The sequence below is a fragment of the Hyalella azteca genome, unplaced genomic scaffold (genome assembly GCF_000764305.2).
Source record: "Hyalella azteca isolate HAZT.00-mixed unplaced genomic scaffold, Hazt_2.0.2 contig12758, whole genome shotgun sequence".
Taxonomy (NCBI): domain Eukaryota; kingdom Metazoa; phylum Arthropoda; class Malacostraca; order Amphipoda; family Hyalellidae; genus Hyalella; species Hyalella azteca.
Genome location: NW_025942706.1, coordinates 399297 through 422115, shown reverse-complemented (window position 1 = coordinate 422115; position 22819 = coordinate 399297). Strand labels below are relative to the sequence as shown.

At 43.1% G+C, this 22819-nt stretch overlaps 1 protein-coding gene across 1 annotated transcript in view; it reads left to right on the top strand.

Moving 5' to 3' along the window:
* The window catches only part of LOC108667572, a 32990-nt gene extending 10288 nt beyond the window's left edge, over positions 1-22702 (top strand). Inside the window, exons 4-8 of the mRNA XM_018154615.2 lie at positions 2092-2195; positions 5037-5133; positions 10746-11004; positions 11805-11885; positions 16172-22702. Of these exons, the coding sequence (XP_018010104.1) occupies positions 2092-2195; positions 5037-5133; positions 10746-11004; positions 11805-11885; positions 16172-19171 (3541 nt within the window). The 3' untranslated portion in view covers positions 19172-22702. The remainder of the gene's footprint in view (positions 1-2091; positions 2196-5036; positions 5134-10745; positions 11005-11804; positions 11886-16171) is intronic.
* The last annotated feature ends 117 nt before the right edge of the window (positions 22703-22819 follow it).

Below are 22819 nucleotides of genomic sequence, written 5' to 3'. Positions count from 1 at the left end.
CTCAACATATACCAAGTTACCCCAATACCTCATCATTTACCCTATAGCGTCACCCATGCACGCAGCAAGTGCGGGCGGCAGCTCAATCAGTAGCAGCTTCTTGACACCGCGACTGTTTTTATGGCAGTTTTTTCTTAAGCCGCAGAAGTTTTTTGTTTCATTTAGGGGCGTTTTTCTCAACATCTCGGGTATTTTTTGCGTCGTAAACTGCGGTGCTGGCGGTGAGTGGAGATCCTTCATCTCATCGCAAGGACATAGTCGGCAGACCTTGTCGGTCCTACGGCGCTGCAGTGTCTGGAATTACGTCAGAAATTACACAATAAAAATAATCACTTACAATTGAAAATTAATTAATACATCTACAAATATTAATTAATTCTAATGCGAAAATAATGCTAAAAAGCAAGGCAATTATATAACAAATATAAGTCAGTACTCACTGTAGTGAGTGATAGAGAGCGCATTTTCTCGTCGACGAAGACGTTAAGTCACGGGCGGACGGCAGACGGACATGGCGAGCACAATAGTGTATTTTTTGCATAAATGAGAAAATGCGCTAAAAATTTTGATACGATTATATAAATTTTTTATAAATTATATATTATTATACGATTAATAAAACGATTATATAAAAAAATTTTGTAAATAGAGTGAGCTCAAGCTTCTACGATCGTTCGTTCAACAGTGAACAGAAAATAGCAGTGAATGTCTCATCTGATCGTGTTGCGAGTGAGGTGCAAAATTTGATCATTGCTTCGATCACTATTCGTGCGACGTATTCATTAAAATCTTCGTAAATAAAAACAAGTGAAAACAATACATTTTTCTGTAAAATATTATTAACAGTTTTTACTTTTATTAATGTACATGTGCGTTTTATTCTAATTTATTCGATTTCAGAAAGAAACTGTCATCGAATTTCGCAGATGCAACTGCTTTCTCTGCATGTTACACGTAACACAGCTAAGCGACTGCTATATAGTATATAGCTGCTGCAGTACGCGGCTGACATATTAATGACCGTTTGCATCAATACAACTGATATATACTCAGCGTTTATCTGGCCGTACATATGAATCAATACAACTGCTGTATATACTCTGCGTTTATGTGACCGTTTTCATCAAAATCAGCTGCTATATATACTCATCCAGGGCATTTTACGAACGTGTGCATCAATACAGCTGCTATACACTGCTATTCATATACAGCCGTATGCATCAATACAGCTGCTACTCTGCTATACATATACGACCGTATGCATGAATGCAGCAGCTGTGGTGGGGATGCACGTGTTGGGATCTCTAAGTAGCTCCCCCAGGACCGAAGATCCCGCGCAGGATCCCGCTGTGGGATCGAGGCTGATAACTTAGGGAGGATAAATAGGAAGATCAGCGGCGGTAAAACATCGCGAAAACACCGGAGAAACGTCGATGTTTTGGGGTGGGATGAGAAGGGCGGTTTTTCCGAGTCAAATTCAGCCACGTGGGCGCAACGTCGTGTACAATTGGAGTCAAACTTTTTACTTAATTTAAGAGCTACTTTCAAAACTACGTGGATAGCGTTGAAGTTCTGAGTTTATGCGTATTTATTAATTAGGTCCTAATGTTATTTTGGTTGCGTTCGCGGGGTTGTGACGTGTGCTGCATGTGTGACATGTGTCATATGCACCTCCGCACATCAACTATATAGGTTCATCCTATTATAAAGCTCTTCTGTTAATTTAATCGCCAGAGATTATATCGCTGCACTCACCCCACGTATGAGGCTTGATAAATTTATTTTGCGAATGATGAACCTATAGTTTATGTACCGACGTGCAGCACACGTCACATGGAATTGCATTGCACCACAGTTGTGATTGCAGGTTGTCCTGCTAATTAAGCTGCAAATATGTGTATAGCGCTGAGGTTGTATGTTGCCAAATAACTAATTTCAAATCTGATTCACACGCTTACTATTAATAAACTATTCACACGCTTATTGCTTACTTTACATATAGTATTTACGAAGCAATCTTACATAATACAATATTCGAGTGACGTTACTAAATAACGTACTAAAGTGGACACATGTGTTGTTCGTGTGCAGGAGTGATCGGGTGCTGCAGGCGCTGGTCTACAAGACTGTGCCCGGCCTCTTCCAGACAGAGATGAGACGCCGCATCCGCTTCTACCAGAACACTCCTGAAGCTGGTCAGTGAACATCCTCAAAGTGGGTCAGTAAACATTTCTAAAATGAGTCAGTAAGCATCCTCAAAGGGGGTCAGCAAACATCTCTAATGTGTGTCAGTAAAGATCTTCAAATTGGGTTAGTCAACATTCTCAAAGTGGGTCAGTAAACACCTTCAAAGTGGGTCAGTCAACATCCACAGAGGGGGTCAGTGAACATCCCCAAAGTGGGTCAGTAGACCCCCCAAAGTGGGTCAGTAAACACCTCTAAAGTGGGTCAATAGATACCTCCAAAGTGGGTCAGTAAACATCCTCAAAGTGGGGCGGTAAACATCCGCAAAGTGGGTTAATAAACATCCTCAAAAGTGGGTCAGTAAACACCTTCAAAGTGGGTCAGTAAACACCCTCAAAGTGAGTGAGTAAAAATATCCTCAAAGTGGGTCAGCAAACACCTCCAAAGTGGGTCAGCTAACACCTCCAAAGCTAGTCTGTAAAAACAAAGGGTTAGTAAAAATCCCCAAAGTGAGTCAGTGAATACCCCGAAATTAGGTCGGTGAATACCTCTAAAGTAGACTGCTATCTCAAACCATGGGACAAGTACAGGGTTAGACAAAATAAAGGAAACACCTGAGAAATCCACAAAATATATTTTAGTTTGGTGTAGGTCCGCCTTTTGTGGCAATTAAAGCCTCAATTCTCCGAGGTTCATACAAATTGTGAATTGTTTCTAAAGAAATTAAAACCCATTTTCACTTAAAACTCCCTCAATCACTTTGAAAGACGATGGCGGCCGGAATCGACTTCTGACTTGCGTCTCTGAAATCGACCATAAGTGTTCGATAATATACAGGTCTGGTGATTGCAGTGGTCAAATGAGATGCTCAACTTCATTAAAATGTTCCTCGTGTCATTTTTTAACTATTCTAGCTATATGGATCGGGGCATTATCATCTTGAAAGATGGCGTCCCCCCCTGAAACAGTGCTTTAAACATTGGATCAACTCTGTCATCCAAAATTCTTAAATAGTCACGGCTGTTGATTCTTCCGCGAAGAGAAATCATTGGTCCGCCGGATTTCCAAGAAATAGCACCCCAGATCATCACAGATCCCCCGCCTTGTTATACGGTTAGGAGGAGGTAGTCGGGATTAAATGAATATTTTGGCTGTCTCCAAATGTAAACTCGGCCAGAGGTTGGAAATGAATAAACGAAGATTGGTCAGAAAAAAAATTCCACTGCTCGAGGGACCAATTTTGGAAGTTTTTACATCACTCTAAAGGCTTTGAAGCATTTGAATTTGAAACCAGAGGTTTTCTAATTTCAGCTCTTCCATAGAATCCAGATCTGTGCACTGTGCAGTTTTCGGCGGACAGTCTTGATGGAAACTGGGTTCCGTAGGTGTCCACTGAGGTCTGCAGTAATTTTAACAGCCGTGGCCTTTCGATTGTCCCTCACAATTCGATTTATCCGCCGGCGGTCTCTCTTCACAACTTCGACTTTCGGCCAGACCTGTGCTTTGGAGAGGACGTTTTTCCTTCTTTTTCAAAAGCAGTTATTACTTTTGAGACTGTACTTCTAGAAAAGTAAAGCATTCGGAAAGTTTCTGTCACACTAGCACCTGCCATATATATGGGCACCAACAATTAATTGGCCTTTTTGAAAGTCAGAGAGGCTTGCCATTTTTAAGTTATAGGCACAAAAATTTACTAAAAATGTGAGTACAAGGATAAAATATCAATTAGCAGCAACAATAGCTGGAAAACATGTCAAGTTTTCACTGTTAATACCATTTTCAAAAATTCAGATATCAAAATATCAGGTGTTTTCCTTATTTTTTTCCAACCCCTGTATATGTGGTGTGACCACTTAGGCTAAGTATGATGCAGTAAAAGTTCTACAGTTTGAATCTGCATGTAAATGCAACTAGGTATCTGGGATATATGTACGAATAACTCATGACAAGACGATTCTTATCCTGTGTTCATGTATTAATTCACATTGATTTAGGTTTAGTCGTTACTCGTTACCCATTTTAAAAACCTGGCATGTCATACTCGCTATAGATACGTTATTGCAAAGCTCAGTAAATGGAATAGGTTTAGAGATCCAGGGAGCTATCAAAGAGCAATTTCTTGCAATACCTCGCCGGAGTTTAACCTGCACTCTTCCGTGTGGCTATAAATGAAGGATAGTCTGTGTGTTTTTAGGAGCGAATTATCGACCCGACGCTGTGTTTGTGAGGCTAACAAAGCCGACAAGCTTTTTATAAGAGGCTTCCTATCCATACTGTGTGCTGCTGGCATAGCTGAGTGGCCTAGCATGTATAGGCATGTATCTATACCGATTTTTGTATCTATAATATAGTCCATTCCACTTATCTATACCTACAAATAAGGCTACAAGTAAGTTATCTATTTATCATAAGCATCAAAATTGCATACATAATATTTTTGCGTTTGAATGACTTAGATTTGGTTACTTAGTTAATCGTAAGAACTCGTATGCGTAATTAAGGCATCACTATATAATGGTGTTTGACAATACATTGACAATCACAATGTTTGTCAATGTATTGTTGTTATATACGGTCACTATTCCATGACATCATTTATTAATTTAAACTGCTCGCTCACGTCGCCGTCACTTCTATTTTCCTTAAATGTTTGCTAAGTTAGCTTCTTCATTCATTCTGGATCCTATACAAGCCTTCCATGCTGAAACAAAATCACCTATAATATCTATTAATGTTCTGCATGTTTCATCATTTCTATAGTACTGTTCAGCAAATTGTTTCATTTCTATTATATTTTAAATTCGGTATTTTTTGTACGATGCCTCATTGCCGTGCATTGTTCTCCCGTGCAGTTGGCACCCCCGCCTACCAGCGCGACGTGGAGGAGTTCCAGCAGTTCGTCTTCAGCCCTGACGACTCCGTCAGCCTCGTCATCCGCCACTACAACAGGTCAGTGACGACTCCGTCAGCCTCGTCATCCGCCACTACAACAGGTCAGTGACTCCGTCAGCCTCGTCATCCGCCACTACAACAGGTCAGTGACTCCGTCAGCCTCGTCATCCGCCACTACAGCAGTTCTGATTATGACTATGCTATTCTGCTAATGTTATTCGATTTATAACAACAAAAAGTTCCCGCAGAACGTCCCGCTGGTAATTAAGCGCTGTCCCCAAATAATGCTCACGCGCGACACCAATTTTTCTAATAAAATATGAATATTAGGCGGACTCAGACTTTGACGTTCAATTAACTCAGTGTTTAAACTCACTTCAGAAACTGCAAGTTCCTGTACAGTCCGTAACATCAGATCTGCATTTCTAGAAAAGTTTAATGCTACGCGCGCTCTAAATGACATGGCTTCCCAATTAAGGGTTCAAACTGTGCAGCTATCTCTTCGGACGATTTTTTTTCGATTTATGTAACGAGACAACATCTATTAATGAAATTATTTTCCCTTTTATATGGTTCATAATGACGGATTGTTCTTGCATTGAACATTTTTTCGCGCCTGTCATACGTCATGCTTTGCGTGGACCATCGATGAAGCTGCCTCGTCGTCGCCACGACGCAGCACAGCGGAGGTGACGGCGATGAAAGTTGTTGCGCTTGAGCGACGAAAATTCCGTGACGAAAATTATTGTCGTATCATCGATGGCCAATGATTGGCCGGCGTTGACGCGGCGGCAGTTATCATTTTTTGTTGTACCACAACTTACACTCAGAACAATAATTGGGTCATATTTTCCACCGATACGCCATTTTGCCGCGCTAAATTTGGTCAAAATCACTCACACAATGACCATAAGTGCATTGCTATTTGGACAAAGTCCCACTTGTTTCTCTGAGTGCGGGCACACAGAGACCCTCCTCCTCAGAGCAATTCTTCAGAGAAGCCGCCCTAAGCCGCGGCGCTCGACAGCCGCAGCGTCTCTGCCGCCGTCGACTCTATTTAATTGGCTCAACTTTTGTCATCCCCTTTCTCTTCTGGGGCCTTTTACGTCCCCCTCTCCCTCTTACCCACTCCTCTTCTCCCTCCTCCCCTCGGCCCGGAACCTCCTTCCCTCGTGGGGTGACTTCTTTTCCCATCCGCGCAATTGGCTGAGAAAATCAGACAATTCACACCTCTTACTTTTTGCATTTCTTAACGCTTGCTTTTACATTAGATTGGATGATTTGAGAACCAAGGTTAACATCATTAAAGACGTTAACATCACCAATTGTCATACAAATTCTGCAACAATTCCCGTTGTTCCTAATTTGCTCTTTTTTCTGGGTTCGTGAAAGTTGATTTAGAATCGGGAATGTGTAGGAGGATGCGGGAGGAGGGTGCTAGAGCACATGGCGTGATGTTGGTTATTGCTCTTCACGCTCGTACCCTCGTCGAGCGTCGATGGTGCATATATCGTCGTGACTGCTCGCTCGTCACGCTCGTCGAGGGCGCGTATATCGTCGTGACTGCTCGCTCGTCAAGCTCGTCGAGGGCGCGTATATCGTCTTGCCTGCTCGCGCGTCAAGCTCGTCGAGGGCGCGTATATCGTCTTGACTGCTCGCTCGTCGAGGGCGCGTATATCGTCTTGACTGCTCGCTCCCCTAGTAACAATTTTCAAAGGGGCCCATGTTGGTCCCAAGTGGCATGACAATATTGGCCACATGTGAAAATGCCATATGGCAGCCCCATGGTTTTTGTGAAAATTCTGCCCAGCTAGGCCACGTAGAAATCACATGATTTCTACATAGGGCCAATATACCTCATACATGGTAAAACCTTATACTTGACGTGGTGGTATACTTGACGTGGTGGTATACTTGACGTGGTGGTATACATGTGTTGCCATCAAGTAAACATCATGCAACAAAATTTTCACACATTGCACTGAGTGCGCAATACGCAGCATCGGGCTTCTCCACACGTACGCAGCTTTGTATGCGCGTGATGACACGTGCGGTGTGTTTGTATGTTTCCTGTGTTGTGGTTTGTGTGTGCCTGTATGTATGTGTGTGTGTGTGTGTGTTTAAGGCGAACTGGCGAGGAAATGGCGTCTAAGTCTGTTATATATTAATAGTGTTTTAAGAAGTTTGCGTTGTTTGAGTTTATGCATAGTTAATTAATTTAATGTGAATTTAACCAATATTGTAATTAGTGACGTAATTAAGACGAGCTGCAGGCCGCGCAATTAGAACTCGTGCAGCCAGCGCAGCGCTGTCAATACACGCTACTCTTGGGCAGAGTGTAATTGCCAACAGCTTAGCCAATTACGCGCCAATTAATACATGAGTGGAAAGTGGTTTGTCACCACAGCGTGTGATGTGTCACCACAGCGTGTGGTGTGTCACCACAGCGTGTGGTGTGTCACCACAGCGTGTGGTGTATCAACACAGCGTGTGATGTGTCACCACAGCGTTTGATGTGTCACCACAGCGTGTGGTGTGTCACCACAGCGTGTGGTGTGTCACCACAGCGTGTGGTGTGTCACCACAACGTGTGGTGTGTCACCACAGCGTGTGGTGTGTCACCACAGCGTGTGGTGTGTCACCACAGCGTGTATGGTGTAGTGCCCCCCCCCCGCTCCCATCCCCCGATGTAAAGTTCAGACTCTTGCTTCAAGTTTTAATGGGATGTTCAGCCTTTCAATTTTTCGCCCTCTCATTAATTATTCCACCCGTGACCTTAATTATCTTGCATATTATCTTGTTGTATTCATCATCTTTCGCCTTATCTTATCGCAATGTATATAGTGCTGCGACCATCACAAATTTTCCTGTCAATGCCATTTCTATGCCAAGTACAACACAAATGCCATTTGCACTGTGTCTATACATTATTTTACTGTATAGATGTTGACGAGTACATTGTTGTGGTATATTTTTTATAGTAGTATGGTTAATTGCGTTTTAGTATAACTATATACTACTATATATATTGTATAGCATGCTTTTTGCTCACGGTGCAGCATGTCAAATAAAACTCTTGTATCTGACAGAAGGAATATACATATAGGACTTGAAGCTATATAGTATATCTGATGACAGGAATATATGACGCCTCTTCAAGACATATATACAGGAAATGTAACTCGTATATCGGACGGAGTATATAGTATATAGGGAGGCAGAAATCTCATATATCAGATCCTGGAATATATAGGGAGGCAGAAGTCCCAAAGACCAGATCCTATGAGTATATTGGGAGGCAAAAGTCCCATGTATAGTCTATATTTCAGATCCTAGGAGTATATAGGGAGTCAGAAGTCCCATATATCAGATCCTAGGACTATATAGGGAGGCAAAAGTCTCATATATCAGATCCTAGGAGTACATAGGGAAGCAGAAGTCCCATATATCAGATCCTAGGAGTATATAGGGAGGCAGAAGTCCCATATATCAGATCCTAGGAGTATATAGGGAGGCAGAAGTCTCATATATCAGATCCTAGGAGTATATNCCTGTCTCTTATACACATCTAGATGTGTATAAGAGACAGGTCTATTGTTGCGCAAGTATTCCTGCGCGACCAAACTAGTCCATTGTGCGCCACACAAATGATGTGGGCGCTCTTTTATACAGATAACTGCTATGTATAGAACTGATAAATGTGGGACTTTATCTCCCACGTTTGTGTGTGTGGTGCGGACGTTTGTGTGTGTGGTGCGGTACGTTTGTGTGTGTGGTGCGGACGTTTGTGTGTGTGGTGCGGTACGTTTGTGTGTGTGGTGCGGTACGTTTGTGTGTATGGTGCGGACGTTTGTATGTGTGGTGCGGACGTTTGTGTGTGTATTAAGGATCATTACGCTTAATGAGCAATTGTTCATGGTAGAAATTATGATCCACTTTTACTCCATTCTTCAACCCTCAACATCAATTAGCAAAAACCGCTCGAAGAGGAAACGCTAAGCCGCTGCTAAAAACTTTTGAGTTTGCGCTTGATGAAGGACGAAGGACTTTAAAATCGGGAAGTAATGTGCATGCCAGTAGCCCTCCACAATCGTTGCCAAGGATTGTCCTTTAAGATTGCCCGTATCGCACATTAGCGATTGACTGTATTATTCCTTGAAAATGGAATGAAGCCTTATACGTAGATTAACGGCACCATACCTCCGAGATTGTCGGTTTCATACCTCCGAGATTTTCGGTATCATGCCTTGAAAATAGTCCAATCAAACTATACAAATTGTCTTCCAGAAATTTCCTCATCAGCATCATACTCCAAAGATTGCCTGCATGATACGAAGAATAAATGTTATCATTGTTATCATTCCTACAACTTGAGCTAGAATCTCATGGGAATCCAGCTATGTTCCAGCTCCAGGTTCCAGTTCTGCTCCAGCTTTGCCTTGCGAAATGGAATTTCCAAAATTTGTGTCTTCAAGTAACTGTGCTTAATACCTATTTAAATATTGTTATCACCTGTTGGGGTGGCAGGAGTGGTTGTCACCTGTCGTGGTGGCAGGAGTGGTTGTCACCTGTCGTGGTGGCAGGAGTGGTTGTCACCTGTCGTGGTGGCAGGAGTGGTTGTCACCTGTCATGGTGGCAGGAGTGGTTGTCACTTGTCGTGGTGGCAGGAGTGGTTGTCAAGAGCCTCGCAGTTGTCGTACTCGCCTCTATTGTTCGGCAGCGTCTGCCATTGTCTCGTCAAGCCACGGCCACCGCTTGCCTGCCTTCCAAAAAATCTTGTCCGGCTTATCGGTGGCAACCTGAAAGTCAGCCTGAATTTCAACCGAGTATTGTGAACCTGAAACCATTATGTGTTTTGTGCCTCCATTGTGTGTTTTCTGCCTCTGTGCTGAATACAATTACATTGTACTCTTGTCCAATTATTACACTATCACGCAGTGTCAGTTTTGTTCGAGTTGTCGGTGTAAGAAATTCGGCAATTGTTCTTGTGTTTTCTCCATTGTTGTCTTTTATAAAGAAAACCAAAGAGTGAAGGCATTGCTGTCTATTGTAGTGCTTAGGGACCTTATTTATTTATATACATATTTTTTGATGACTATAATGGACGTTATTAAATTTATCAAGGCATGCTAATCATTCAACGAGTATCGACTTTTGGTTGTAAATAAAGCAGCCATATTAAAACAATAACAATTTTACGTGTATTTTTATTTACATAACCTTAGTCGTGAGTTGAATTGGATGTTATCATCCTGCATTCTACTTACCTCGGCGGTGACAGCAAAGCAATGTTTCGTCGGCGCATAAACTCTTGTAAAATCCGTCACAAAGAAAGCTACTTCGCATTCCTCGACCTATAAAGCCAGGCTCCACCGAACCGACCTATACTGTGTAAGTCCCGCAGGTTGTTGATCGATCTGCTCTATCTTCATGAGCACACACGGCGCTCGAAAAAATGGATGAGTCTAATAGTCCAAAACGTGACACGACACAAGTTCTTGCCCACATGATGAGAAGATAGTGGATGTATAGCACTGATACGGCCTCTCAGTGGGCCAAACTAGTTCAGAATGACCCGCTCAAGGTCAAAAAGTGCATTGTTAATTGGACAAATTCTCATTGATTTCTCTGAGTGTATGTCGCTGATAAATCTTGTTTTGCTCTTTCAGTCGCCGGCGCTCTTCGACTGGGTCGGCGGGGCCCAACGGGAGGGCCCTTGGCGACGTCCCAAACGGGACCGTGCCTGGGGAAGACGTCGGGATGTCGTCCCCCGACGACGTCAAGAGGACGGGCCCATCCTCCCCTACAGACGGGGAAGGAGGAGGGGAGGACGACATGGTCCGTTATTTCAGGTGCCCCGCGACCGTGCCCGTGTACGTGCTCAAGCAGCTCGTCAAGAGCAAGCACCGCGTGCCTGACCCACTTAGGGTGAGTCAACGTTTTCAGTTAAAGGCAAATAAAACGTTTCGGTAATTTGGATTTTTTTTCTGTGTCTTGTTGTGGATTTTGTTCGTTTAATTCATGTTCGGACATTTATATAGAGAACTTGAATAATTTGATCGATGAATCTTATACTTCATGAGAGTTCGGTGACCTTGTCGAATTTAGGTGACTGAATCACTTAAGGACGAATAAGCTTTTTGTATCAATGATTAGAGGTTTTCCACTAATATACCTTGAATCATCTGTATACATGTAACCCACTTTTTTCCTTATGGTTGGTTATATGCATATGGTGTGGGTATAGTCTGATTTAGTTTGATGTGAATAATGCTGGTTCGTCTTTCTTCACTACCGGATTGAAAAATTTCCCATGATAATATTACTATTAATATTATATTAATACTATTATTTTTCATTTATTTCGAATTTGTTTCAACACAATGGACGAAAATACTCAGGTTTAGTTGTTATAATTACGAGCATTGCAAATTCACTGCTATAACGTAACGTTCACTTCGTTTCTTATAGTGATATCCAGCATTTTTTTAATATTAAGCGATCCTGTTGGCATATTGCGTATTCTTGAATTATTTAGGATTACGATCCTCCTTGTTATCCTCCTGTGTTATCCATTGGTAAAATCTGCAACTATCCTCAAGATGTGAAATGCTTTTTTCTCGTCTCTTATTTTTTATATTCCATTGATTACATTGTATCGCTTACATTTAGTCATTACATTTAGTCGTTTAATTTTACTCATATTATGTATTCTGTTGTAAACGAAGGTGGAACTTCTGCACGGAGAAGACAGGCTGCTGGACGCCTGGACGCTCATGGAGATCGCTTACATCTACACATGGACCAGGGTGAGTGATGTGTGCATGCGTGTGTGTGTGTGTGTGTGTGATGTGTGTGTGATGTGTGTGATGTGTGTGTTGTGTGTGTTGTGTGTGTGTGAGTTTTGTTATGTGCGAACGATGCGTGAGTGATGTGTGTGACATGTTTAGTGATTTGTACGTAATTCGTGATGTTTGAGTGATGTGTGAATTATTCTTAAATAATGTGTGTTTTTCGTGTGTGTGATGTGTGTGTTGAGTGTGCTTCAGTGATAAATGATATCTACCTCATATTTTTATGTCGCTTTTCATGTCTTTCCTAGAGCGTGAAACTGAAATTAACTTAATGTGTGTAACATTAACTTTACATAGAGTCATTATTCACGTGCGACATTAATATTTCACTGCATGTTTTATGCATGAAAATTATACACATTGCCCGCAACATCGCACCGAATTCACTTGGAAAAAGAGTGAATTCCAAGCGGACATCGTCTGTTATTTGACATTTGTCAGAATGTTCGTCGGTTTTTAGACTAGATTATTTGAGAAATATACAGCGTACGTGACATAAATTATCTTGAAGCGCATAAAATTGCAACTTTTATACACAAGCATTATTGATCCATGCCTGCGGTATATTTAGGCGCCATGTGTTAATTGTGTATGTGTCTAAGAAATAAAGAACAAGGGAGCGAAAGAGAGATAAAGAGAGAAAGAGAGAAGGGGGGAGTATCGAGAAAGAGGAAGAGAGTCACAGTCGTCGTCATCCTTGGTAACGACTGCAGGATATCGTAAGAATTATTGCTCTCTTCCCTGCCATTGCCGCTACAAGGAAAAAAAATCTTCTGCTCCGTTTGCGGTGTTTTTTTTTTTTTTTTTTTGTCTCTACTTTTTTTTTTTTTTTTTTTTTTTTTTTTTTTTTTTTTTTTTTCTTGTCTCTGGTCAACTGCTTGTCCTACAAGACGGCGACGTGTTCGCTGCCTCGTTCTGAGAACCCTGCGTGGGATGGGGGCTTCCTACGTGTGGGGGGTTCTGTTTCAGGGGTTCTCGTTGTGGGTACTGTTTCAGAGGTTCTCGTTGTTGGTTCCGATTCAGGGGTTCTCGTTGTTGGTTCTCATTCAGAGGTTCTCGTTGTGGGTTCTAATTCAGAGGTTCTCGTTGTGGATTCTGTTTCAGAGGTTCTCGTTGTGGGTTCTGTTTCAGAGGTTCTCGTTACGGGTTCTAATTCAGAGGTTTTCGTTAGAGGTTCTGATTCAGAAGTTCTCGTTCTGGGCTCCGCTTCAGAGGTTTTCGTTGTGGGTTCTCATTCAGAGGTTCTCGTTGGGAGTTCTGATTAAGGGGTTCTCGTTGTGGGTTCTGATTCAGAGGTTCTCGTTGTGGGTTCTGTTCAGAGGTTCTTGTTGTGGGTTCTGTTTCAGAGGTTCTCGTTGTGGGTTCTGTTTCAGAGGTTCTCGTTGTGGACTCTGTTTCAGAGGTTCTTGTTGTGGGTTCTCATTCAGAGGTTCTCGTGGTGGGTTCTCATTCAGGGGTTCTCGTTGTGGGTTCTAATTCAGAGGTTCTCGTTGTGGGTTCTGATTCAGAGGTTCTCGTTGTGGGTTCTGTTTCAGGGGCTCTCGTTGTGGATTCTGATTCAGATGTTTTCGTTGTGGGTTCTGTTTCAGGGGTTCTCGTTGTGGGTTCTGATTCAGAGGTTTTCATTGTGGGTTCTGATTCAGAGGTTCTCGTTGTGGGTTCTGATTCAGAGGTTCTCGTTTGGGTTCTGATTCAGAGGTTCTCGTGGGTTCTCATTCAGAGGTTCTCGTTGTGGGTGACCTCGGCGGTGCAGAGGTCACGTGAGGTCACCTCGGCGCTGCACAGGTCGCACAGTGCCCGGAAGTGCCTCAATTTATCAAACTTGTCAAGCTTTTGTGCCGCAATTGCATCCACTGAACGTCACTTCCACTGAATTGATTCGTCGCTTCCAATTGCATCCACTGAATTGATTGGCCGTGACGGCCAATCAGTTTAACCCTCGATTGGTTATTCCTGGTTTCGATAATGTCGACGGATGCCTGGGATAAGTCGTATTTTTAACTTGAGAATTAAAACTTGAGATCCTAAATAGGCGCTTAGCTGTCTATTACAGTGTACGAAGGAACACGAATATTGAGAAGGAATATCAACGGATGAGAGTGTTCCTTTTACACACCTCCTTCGCTATACCCTTCCCAAGTTTAGTTTCCTGCCTCCCCATTTGTGTTCCGCTCTCTCCACTCACGCTCTACTCTCTACGCTGCAATTCCTCTCTCATCAATCATTTCCAACCTTTTCATTTGTGTTCACTCGTCATTATTTGTTTTTGCCGCTCATCATTCGTATCCCACTCTCACCGTTTGTATCCCACTCTCTTTTATCGCTCTCCGTTCTCTTCGTTCGTATCCCACTCTCTTTTATCGCTCTCTGCTCTCTTCGTTCCTGAGCGACGGAGTTCATCTCCGCCCAGCATTTCTCGGCCCCGCATTTCCCGCAGCTGCTCGCGCACTCGGCGCCTCGCGAGGTAAATTTATTGGTGCTTAACCCGAGGGAGAGCGAGGGCGCGCAGTCCAGCGGCGCACAGTCCAGCGGCGCGCAGTCCAGCGGTGCGCAGTCCAGCAGCGTGCAGTCCAGCAGCGTGCAGTCCAGCGGCGCGCAGGCCAACGGCATGCAGTCCAGCGGCGCGCAGTCCAGCGGCGCACAGTCCAGCAGCACGCAGTCCAGCAGCACGCAGTCCAGCGGCGCGCAGTCCAGCGGCGCGCAGTCCAGCGGCGTGTGCGCGCAGTCCAGCGGCGCGCAGTCCAGCGGCGCGCAGTCCAGCAGCGCGCAGTCCAGCGGCGTGCAGTCCAGCGGCGTGCAGTCCAGCGGCGTGCAGTCCAGCGGCGCGTATTCAAGCGGCGCGCAATCCAGCGGGGCGCAGTCCAGCAGCACGCAGTCCAGCAAGGCGCAGTCCGGTGCATGAGGCGCCTTCCAGCGGCGCGCAATCCAGCGCTGCGTGGCGAGTCCAGCAATCAGTTTTATTGCCGTGAAGTTCCGCGGTGATGATTGCGGCGCGCGCGCAGTGAAGCGTGCGCGGAGCTCGGCCGATTATGACGGAACTCTGAGCAGCTTCGTTGAGGCAGAGACTAGTGAAGCTAGTGCGTGCTGGGTGCTAGGAAATTCTTCGCATTTTCCTAGACTAGAGAATAAACTCACAAATATTTTGTTACCGGAGACTTGACGCAATGAATATGCCCCAACGCTTTAGTAATTACTTTTTTGCGATGTTATTATTTGACGTTAGGAGCAACAATTTTGTTTTGATGGAAAGCCGATGATACTATAAGTGCTGTATGAAGCCTAAGGACCTAAAAGTTAATTACTAATTACAGGTAGTGCGTGTCAGTTGTGTATGCAGCTCGTTAGTTTAGTTGCATACACATCTGAGACTAACGAGCTGCACTACATCTAACTAACGAGCTGCATACACATCTGACACGCACTATCTGTAATTAGTAATTAACTTTTAGGTCACCTGTTAATTAACAGGTGACACGCATGCACTACATTACTTGCGTGTGCTGAATATGCATTCTAAATTTTAGCATACGTATATAGTAAAAGTTGCATGTATCAAACGTTCTCCAAAAATTCCATTAAATTTAAAAGCGACAGTAAATGAGCCCCATAATTTCACTGCCAATTTATGAGCAAAAATTTAAGACTCAAAATAATCGTACTAGTATTTAAAACTTTAGTCGCACAAGCCAAACTCCGGACTGTTTATAATAATTTATTATGATTAGTATACCGGGATGGCCGTTGCTTCAAAGTTCCTTGTTAAGATTACGACTTTTTTCCTCCGCTGCCCAGAAGTTGTCATATGACTTTTCCTCTTGTTTGCTGCTTACGCACCGCCGGCGCAACGCTACTGGGCTTCTCTGCTGCCTTCGTTCGTACCCCTCTCTCTTTTATCACTCTACACTCTCTTCCCCGTCTTTCTTCGTTTCCGCTTGATCGATGCTTGTGCTTCTTGTATTCTGTCTTCATGGCGGCCAGTCTTGTTCTTATCGCTCCTATCCGATGTTTATTCAAACTTGTCGCTAGTTGTTTTGTTAGATTTTATTGTGAATACAGGATGCGATGATGCTGCTGTTGAGGAGTGCCAGTACAACATTAAAGCTGGGCTAGCACCAGTTTAATATTGGAGCTATTTATATTTTTTAATTTCATTGAATTACCTCTGCTGGGCTGATGTGTTGTGAATTACTAATAATTGTTAATAGAGCGTTAACCTATTTCTCTTGCTCTTTTCTTCACAGGAATCCCCGCTGGAGTTGAGTTTCCAGGTGGTCGCCACTCGTCGTGTGAAGAAGCGCCGCCACCCCCACCAGCCCGTCCTCAACCACGGGTCGCGGGGGCTGTCCGTGGGTCCCCCCTCACAGCCATCGTCGTCTGACTGCGATGACATGCATGAACCTCCCGAAAAAATCGCCAAAATGGAGAATTCAAACATAGAGAGCGAGCGGGAGAGAAGATCGTCATTTCGTGAGCACAGCGACAGTTCCAGAGGCAGTCATCACATGACTCCACTGTCCCCCGACGACCCCCATGGCAGGCCCCCAACCCCACCTGAGACCCCAGAAAGCCAGCAACATCACCAAATGCATCACGAAGCAAAGTGTGAAGAAAGTTCTTCGTCTGAAGAACCTGGGGATTACGAGGCAACTTTCGGGTCGTCGTCAACCCGCGCTGAGTCCTGCGATGGCGACGAGGACGAAACTCTCATGGGCGACCAAGACTCGGAAGCGCCGCTCGAAGTCGACACGAGTCACGAGACTGAACCAGAGCTCGAAATTGAGACGGACGATACAAACCAAAAAGACGAGGAGGACCTTTACAGCGAACGTGTGTCGTCTGCAAGCAGAGCCGACTTTGAGAGAACGAACGATGAACAACAGAACACCGCTGACGACTCCAATGCTAGCACTGACCACGAGTTTATGGCCAACGTATCTGAAAACGACGAAGCAGTAGACGTTAAGCCCCCTCGTCGCATTCGCCGCAATGTCGTGGTTCAGGCTGGTGGTCAGGACGGAAGTTGTGCTTTCTCAGATTCTGAAGTTGACGAAACGATGGACGAGGTTGGTGCTCTAGACCTCTCCGACCACGCGCGCAGTGTACGTGAAGCTAGAGCCCGAGGCAGCTTAGACTTGTCCCGAGGTCAGGGAACACAAACAATGCTCTCGATAACTCAGAGCAGAACTTCTAAAAAGAAGAATAGAAACAACACTACTTCCCCGTCAAGGTCAAACTGGAATTCGAATCAAACTCCGCACGCTGCACGATTCCACGATTTGTTCACGCTTTCCCAGGCGGCGGTCATTCAGCTCGCTCTGGTGCAAGCCAGAGCACAAGAGGAGGCAAAGAAATCTATGCAGGCTTCTAAGCTTGGCAAACTCCGAGAAACTGCCGACTCGCTAAGCTTTGTGAACGGTTCCGGAGACACCCTCACCATAAGTGCCATTAACTCATCTGATTCAAATTCGAAAAGTGATCCAGCCGCGCCGTATGTCAAGACTCACGGCGGTAAAGCTTCCGGGGGACCATCACAAAAACTATCCAATGAAGAAAACCGATCCGTGACAAACACCATTACCATCAGCAGGGCCGGCAAGCATGGAACCCTAAAAAGCAAATTGAACAAGAGTCCAACTCACCGGTCGTCAGGCTCCAGCGATCCTCTCAGAGTCGCGTCGGTGTCTAGCTCATCGTCGGATAAAACAACAGAGTCTGTCAGCAAGGAATCTGGCAGAACGAGTGATCCTATTTTCAAAATAACAAATCAAAAGTTGTCGGAGTGTTTTCGTCAACAAATGAGTAATAAGTTGAAGTTAAATAACAATAGTAAGAATAGCGGTAATAAATCAACTTGTTCCGACGCTACGTCTCCCATTTTGCCTCCTTCCTCTTCCAGTGCCCTATTTCCTGCAAGGAGCAACGCTAGTCAAGTCACTGATGGCAGTAGTTGTAACGACATAATGACGTCATCTGCTTCTGTTTCATCTTCTAATTCGCTTCCAAATGGCGTGTCGGTTTCTGGAGCTTCTCTACAGACCCCCGCCCGAACTTCCTTGCCAAATACGAAGCTTAGCATTCCTCCCGCAAGCATTAATTCTAACAACAATGGCGGCCCTACATTTCTTAAAGCTAATTCAAGCGTCTCAATTTCTACATCGTCTGCTCCCTGTAGCTCGGCAAAAGTTTCGTCTTCATCTGGCAGCTCCTCGGCTCTCAAAAATAGTTCTTCTTCTGCTAACAACAGCTTTGCTCCGAAAAGTAGTTCTTCTGTAGGCTGCTCCATTGCTCCGAAAATCAATTCTTTAGCAAATTCTGTCGATCAAAAATCTAATTATGATAAGGATAGTAAAACCCATGAACTTAATTCCGTGGTTTCTTGCTCTACCAAGCCGACGTTATCTCAGGGCCCTTGTTCCATCAAGCAATCGACGACCACTAATCCAGCGTCACCGCCAAGTCGGCTCGACCCTCATGCTAAGCTGGCGCAAGCCTTCTCCGCTACAAAATCAGGGCAAATGATCAATACTGTGAAAACGAGCACCGTCAGTAACCTTGCAAAACCTTCACAAGTAATTAATTCTACTAAACCTGGCATTCCACTTATTTCTGGCTTCTCGAAGTCATCACTAGTTTCTAGCCCTAATAAACCTCCATCAATATCTATAACGAAATCAACACTGAACAACGGCAACGGCATTACGCAGACCAAATCTATTTTCAACGGAAACAAGTCTTCATGTTTGTCGAGTAAGGCTTCTGTAAATGGCGTTGGCAGCCTCGCTGACGTCTTCAACAAAAGCATTTCTTCTTCGATCTCGAGTCTTTTGTCGTCGCCACACGGCGCTAGTTTGACGGCCGCGCTGCGTACGTCCAGCGGCTTGACGCCGGCCGTGAACATTACGAGCGGCGTCAAGACGACGTCGCCGTACCGTAGTCTGCTCAACGGCGTCGTCACCTCCACGACGAGCGCCTGCGCACCGCAGCGCACCAGCACCACCAACTCAGCGCCGGTGCGCGCCACAAACTCAAGCGTGCGGCAGATCCCAAACCCGTCGCTGTTGCACCAGCAGTCCGAGTCTCGACTCACAGGATCGTCGGGGCGGCTGAGCGGAGTTCTCAACCGCCTGAGCAGCAACGGCGTGCCTTCTGCGGGCATAAGCAGGATCGAGTCGCTCACGAGATCTCTACACGAGAAAGCTGCCGGCGCTGCCGCTGCAGCCATCAACACGGCCGCTAGATAAAGAATCCGGTTCCTTTTGGCTTCTCTGATAATTTGCATGCTTGATTTCTCTGTACCGGTGCTTCTCCCACCCACCCCTCCCGCCTGCTCCAAAGTTCCGCTTCTCGCTGAAGAGGTGCTAAAAAATCAGCAGGTGCGCGCGAGCGTCTCCCTGAAGTCCTCTTTTGTGTTCATAGCGCAGCGTTGGTATCTGTAGCTTCTTGTTGGTGCTTCTGCTTATTTTTACGCCGGTTTGAGTGCAATATTGGTGGCTAAATGCTTTTTTAGATTAATAATGTTTGTGTCAACTGATGAAAGTACTTAGTTTAGCCGATGTTGTGCTGTATCATTTTAATAATTTTAATATAAAATAAATGTTTTTACTGGTTTTCGTTTGTCATGTTATCGCTTGAGTGAATATTTTGTTCGGCATTTGTTAGAATCGCAACTTCTCGGTTACTCTTATTAATATTGGCAGAATGGAATTGTTGATCTGCCGATTTAATAATCAATTAAATAATTGATTCCATCTTTTCCTATGCTGCACTGGTAATTTTTACGACAATTTGTCCATAAGTGCAATTTGTTGTCGATATTTAGAGCCCCGCATCATAATTTTATAAATCTCAGCAAATTTTATAAATCTCTCTCAGCAAAATCTTAATATCCTGTACCTTTTGTAGGCGGTCATTAAACATTCTTAACTTTTTTTTCTAAATTTCGTATATAACCATAAAAAGATGTTCTGCATTCAGTGTGTCAAATATTAAGCAAACTCTAACTTCTATAGTGAACCCTAAATTTATGTAATGTACGTAGCCCCATAATGATGAGGAACTACGAGGTTATGCCCAAAATATAACGTGGTAAAAAAAATTAAGTGACGTCATAAATGTACAGAGTTAGTAACGCTGTTTTTTCGTATAATAATGGCGTGTGTCTATATATCTGGACTAACGATACTGATAGTTCTTTAATCATGCCATGTATCTACGTATCTGATGATTCTGATAGTACTTTAATCATGCCATGTATCTACGTATCTGATGATTCTGATAGTACTTTAATCATGCCATGTATCTACGTATCTGATGATTCTGATAGTACTGCCCATAACCAAAGATACGGGGTGTAGTTAGTGGGTCGAATAGAGAGGTTGTTACTGTATATAAGACTTCATTTATTAACCTCTACAAACTTTTGCAAAATATGAAAGCTGTACAGGAAACTACATTACATACTCGCTTACATTCATTCACTTACGCGTTAAGGTTACTCATACATGATTGTGAAAATGATGCAATGATGGCATGTGTGCATGACTGCTTGTATGATGTTCATCAATATATACATCAAAGTTACTACAGTTCAACTATCAACTGGTTTGATGATTGGTGTCGGTTGATCATTGATGGCTTCTGTGAGTCATGTTAAGAATTTTAATTATTCAACTCGTTGAATCTCTCCTCGTATGATCTAATAAATATCCGACATGGATAATGGTAGATCTGTGAGTTAACTAGAAGCCCAAGTCTTCAAGAAATATGAACATACTGTAATTCAGCTTTCCAGAAGTAAAAAAAAATGAAAATAAACGAGTTTTGTCTTGAATAATTGCATTTTTGTTGATCGTTGATGTAAACTGTACAAAGTACGTCGCATATCAACGTACATCACATGCAAAGATTGGTGAAATTCTCACTTGATTGTCTTATTCCAAAAATATAAACGGAAATTATTCAGGTTTTGCGTTCGTGAAGAATGGATTACACATAACACATTGAAATTATATGTAATGGATTAAAGACATTGCATTCTTTGAATTGTTTCGGCTTGGTGCAACCTGTCAAAGTATTCAAGCGAATCGACGATCTCTTATTTACATTTCAAAACAACATTGCCAATATCAATGTATCGTATTAATGGCGAGGAATGGCGATGTTCGTATGAGAATGAAAGGATGTTGCAGGCGCCTTTTGCGTGCAATCTTCGATTGCGTTCAAGATTACCGTAGCTTTTTTGTCAATTTCCTGAGTTTCCTTCTTCTTATTTATGTCTGTTATATAATTGGAACTCTAACGATAACCGTATTTGTTGTGATAATCGCTTCCATGTTGGATTATTGAGTTTTTATTTGTTTATCTCTAAGGAAGTTAATGCCGATATTTCTAAAGATCAAAAATATGTTGATCGGGGTATACATCAGGTACAGCTTTCACGCACAAATTAAGCTGGCTAAAAATTTTAGTTTTGCCTCATGCTTGTTGGCCTTCAGCGCCTTCTTCTAAACCTGACACTCAAATTTTTATCGTTGTCATGAATTTTTGCTAACAGAAAATTTGTATTGCTTAGCCAATACCGTTTTTACGGGCATAAGCTTATAATTCTCACCGTCCTTTGCCATAAAACTTGTTAAAATTTTTGGCATTTTTTTGGCTTCAAGAATACTGTGAACATTCGAAAAATGTTTATACTATTCCTTTTAATTTATTAGGCTCTTCATTATGTCCTCAGCTAAAAATTTACTGAATCTTTCAGTGTACTAAAGCTTACAATGTACTGAAGCTTACAGCATACTGTACCTTGCAGTATTTTGAGATGTTTAGTATATTGAATCTTGCAGTACTGTTAAATATATCGGAGAGTCGTTTCCTTCACTCATGAGTTACATCATAAAATATATATGGAAGCTGGAATATATGAAAGCTGTGCTCTGTACGATCGCCGCTGAGCTCGCTATTGATCTCCTTTGTATTAACCTCACCACGGCGACCCCTCGACACAGAAATGAAGTCCAGGACATCGCTGTGTGTAAACTTATTGATATCCTTTATCCTGAATTCTATTTTAATATTTCATTTTTACATTGTAATTGTACGATTGTTTCACACCGTTGAGTAGATGATGAGATGTATGCAGGATTTTTTTAGTTATAATTGTGCGCTTGCCTCTGTGTAACTAGCTGAAGTCTCCCAAAAACTGCTAATTTGTGGTGGGCCGATAATATGCCATAAAGGAATGGATGATATTGAATAATTTGATGATGAGCTACATTTAAAAAAAGTTTACTTTGATGTTCCTGTGAGCTACAGTGTTCGTAATAATGTTTCAGGTTTACACTGACGCCGTCGAGTAAAGAGGGGACGTTTCACTGTGTTGTGTTGACGTTATACTGAATGGGGTTGAGGGTATACTAAATGGGGTTGACTTTGTACTGAATGAAATTGACATTATACTGAAAGGGGTTGAGGTTATATATACTGAATGGGGTTGACGTTATAATGCATGGAGTTGACGTTATACAGTATGGGGTGGACGTTATACGGTATGGACTTGGCGTTATACTGTATGGAGTTGACGTTATACTGTACGGAGTTGACGTTATACTGTATGGAGTTGACGTTATACTGTATGGAGTTGACGTTATACTGTATGGAGTTGACGTTATACTGTATGGATTTGTTATACTGTATGGGGTTGACGTTATACTGTAATAAACTTTAGTTTGTTCTCAGTCGGGCATCATATAAGTAAAATTATTTACTGTAATGAAACATCACGATATTTTATTTCCCTTAATCTGTCGCTTATTCAGCTTCATTTAATTAGTTTGTGCTGAAAAAGTTTCCTTCTAATCACCATTTCAAGGAGTCAATGCATGCATGTAATT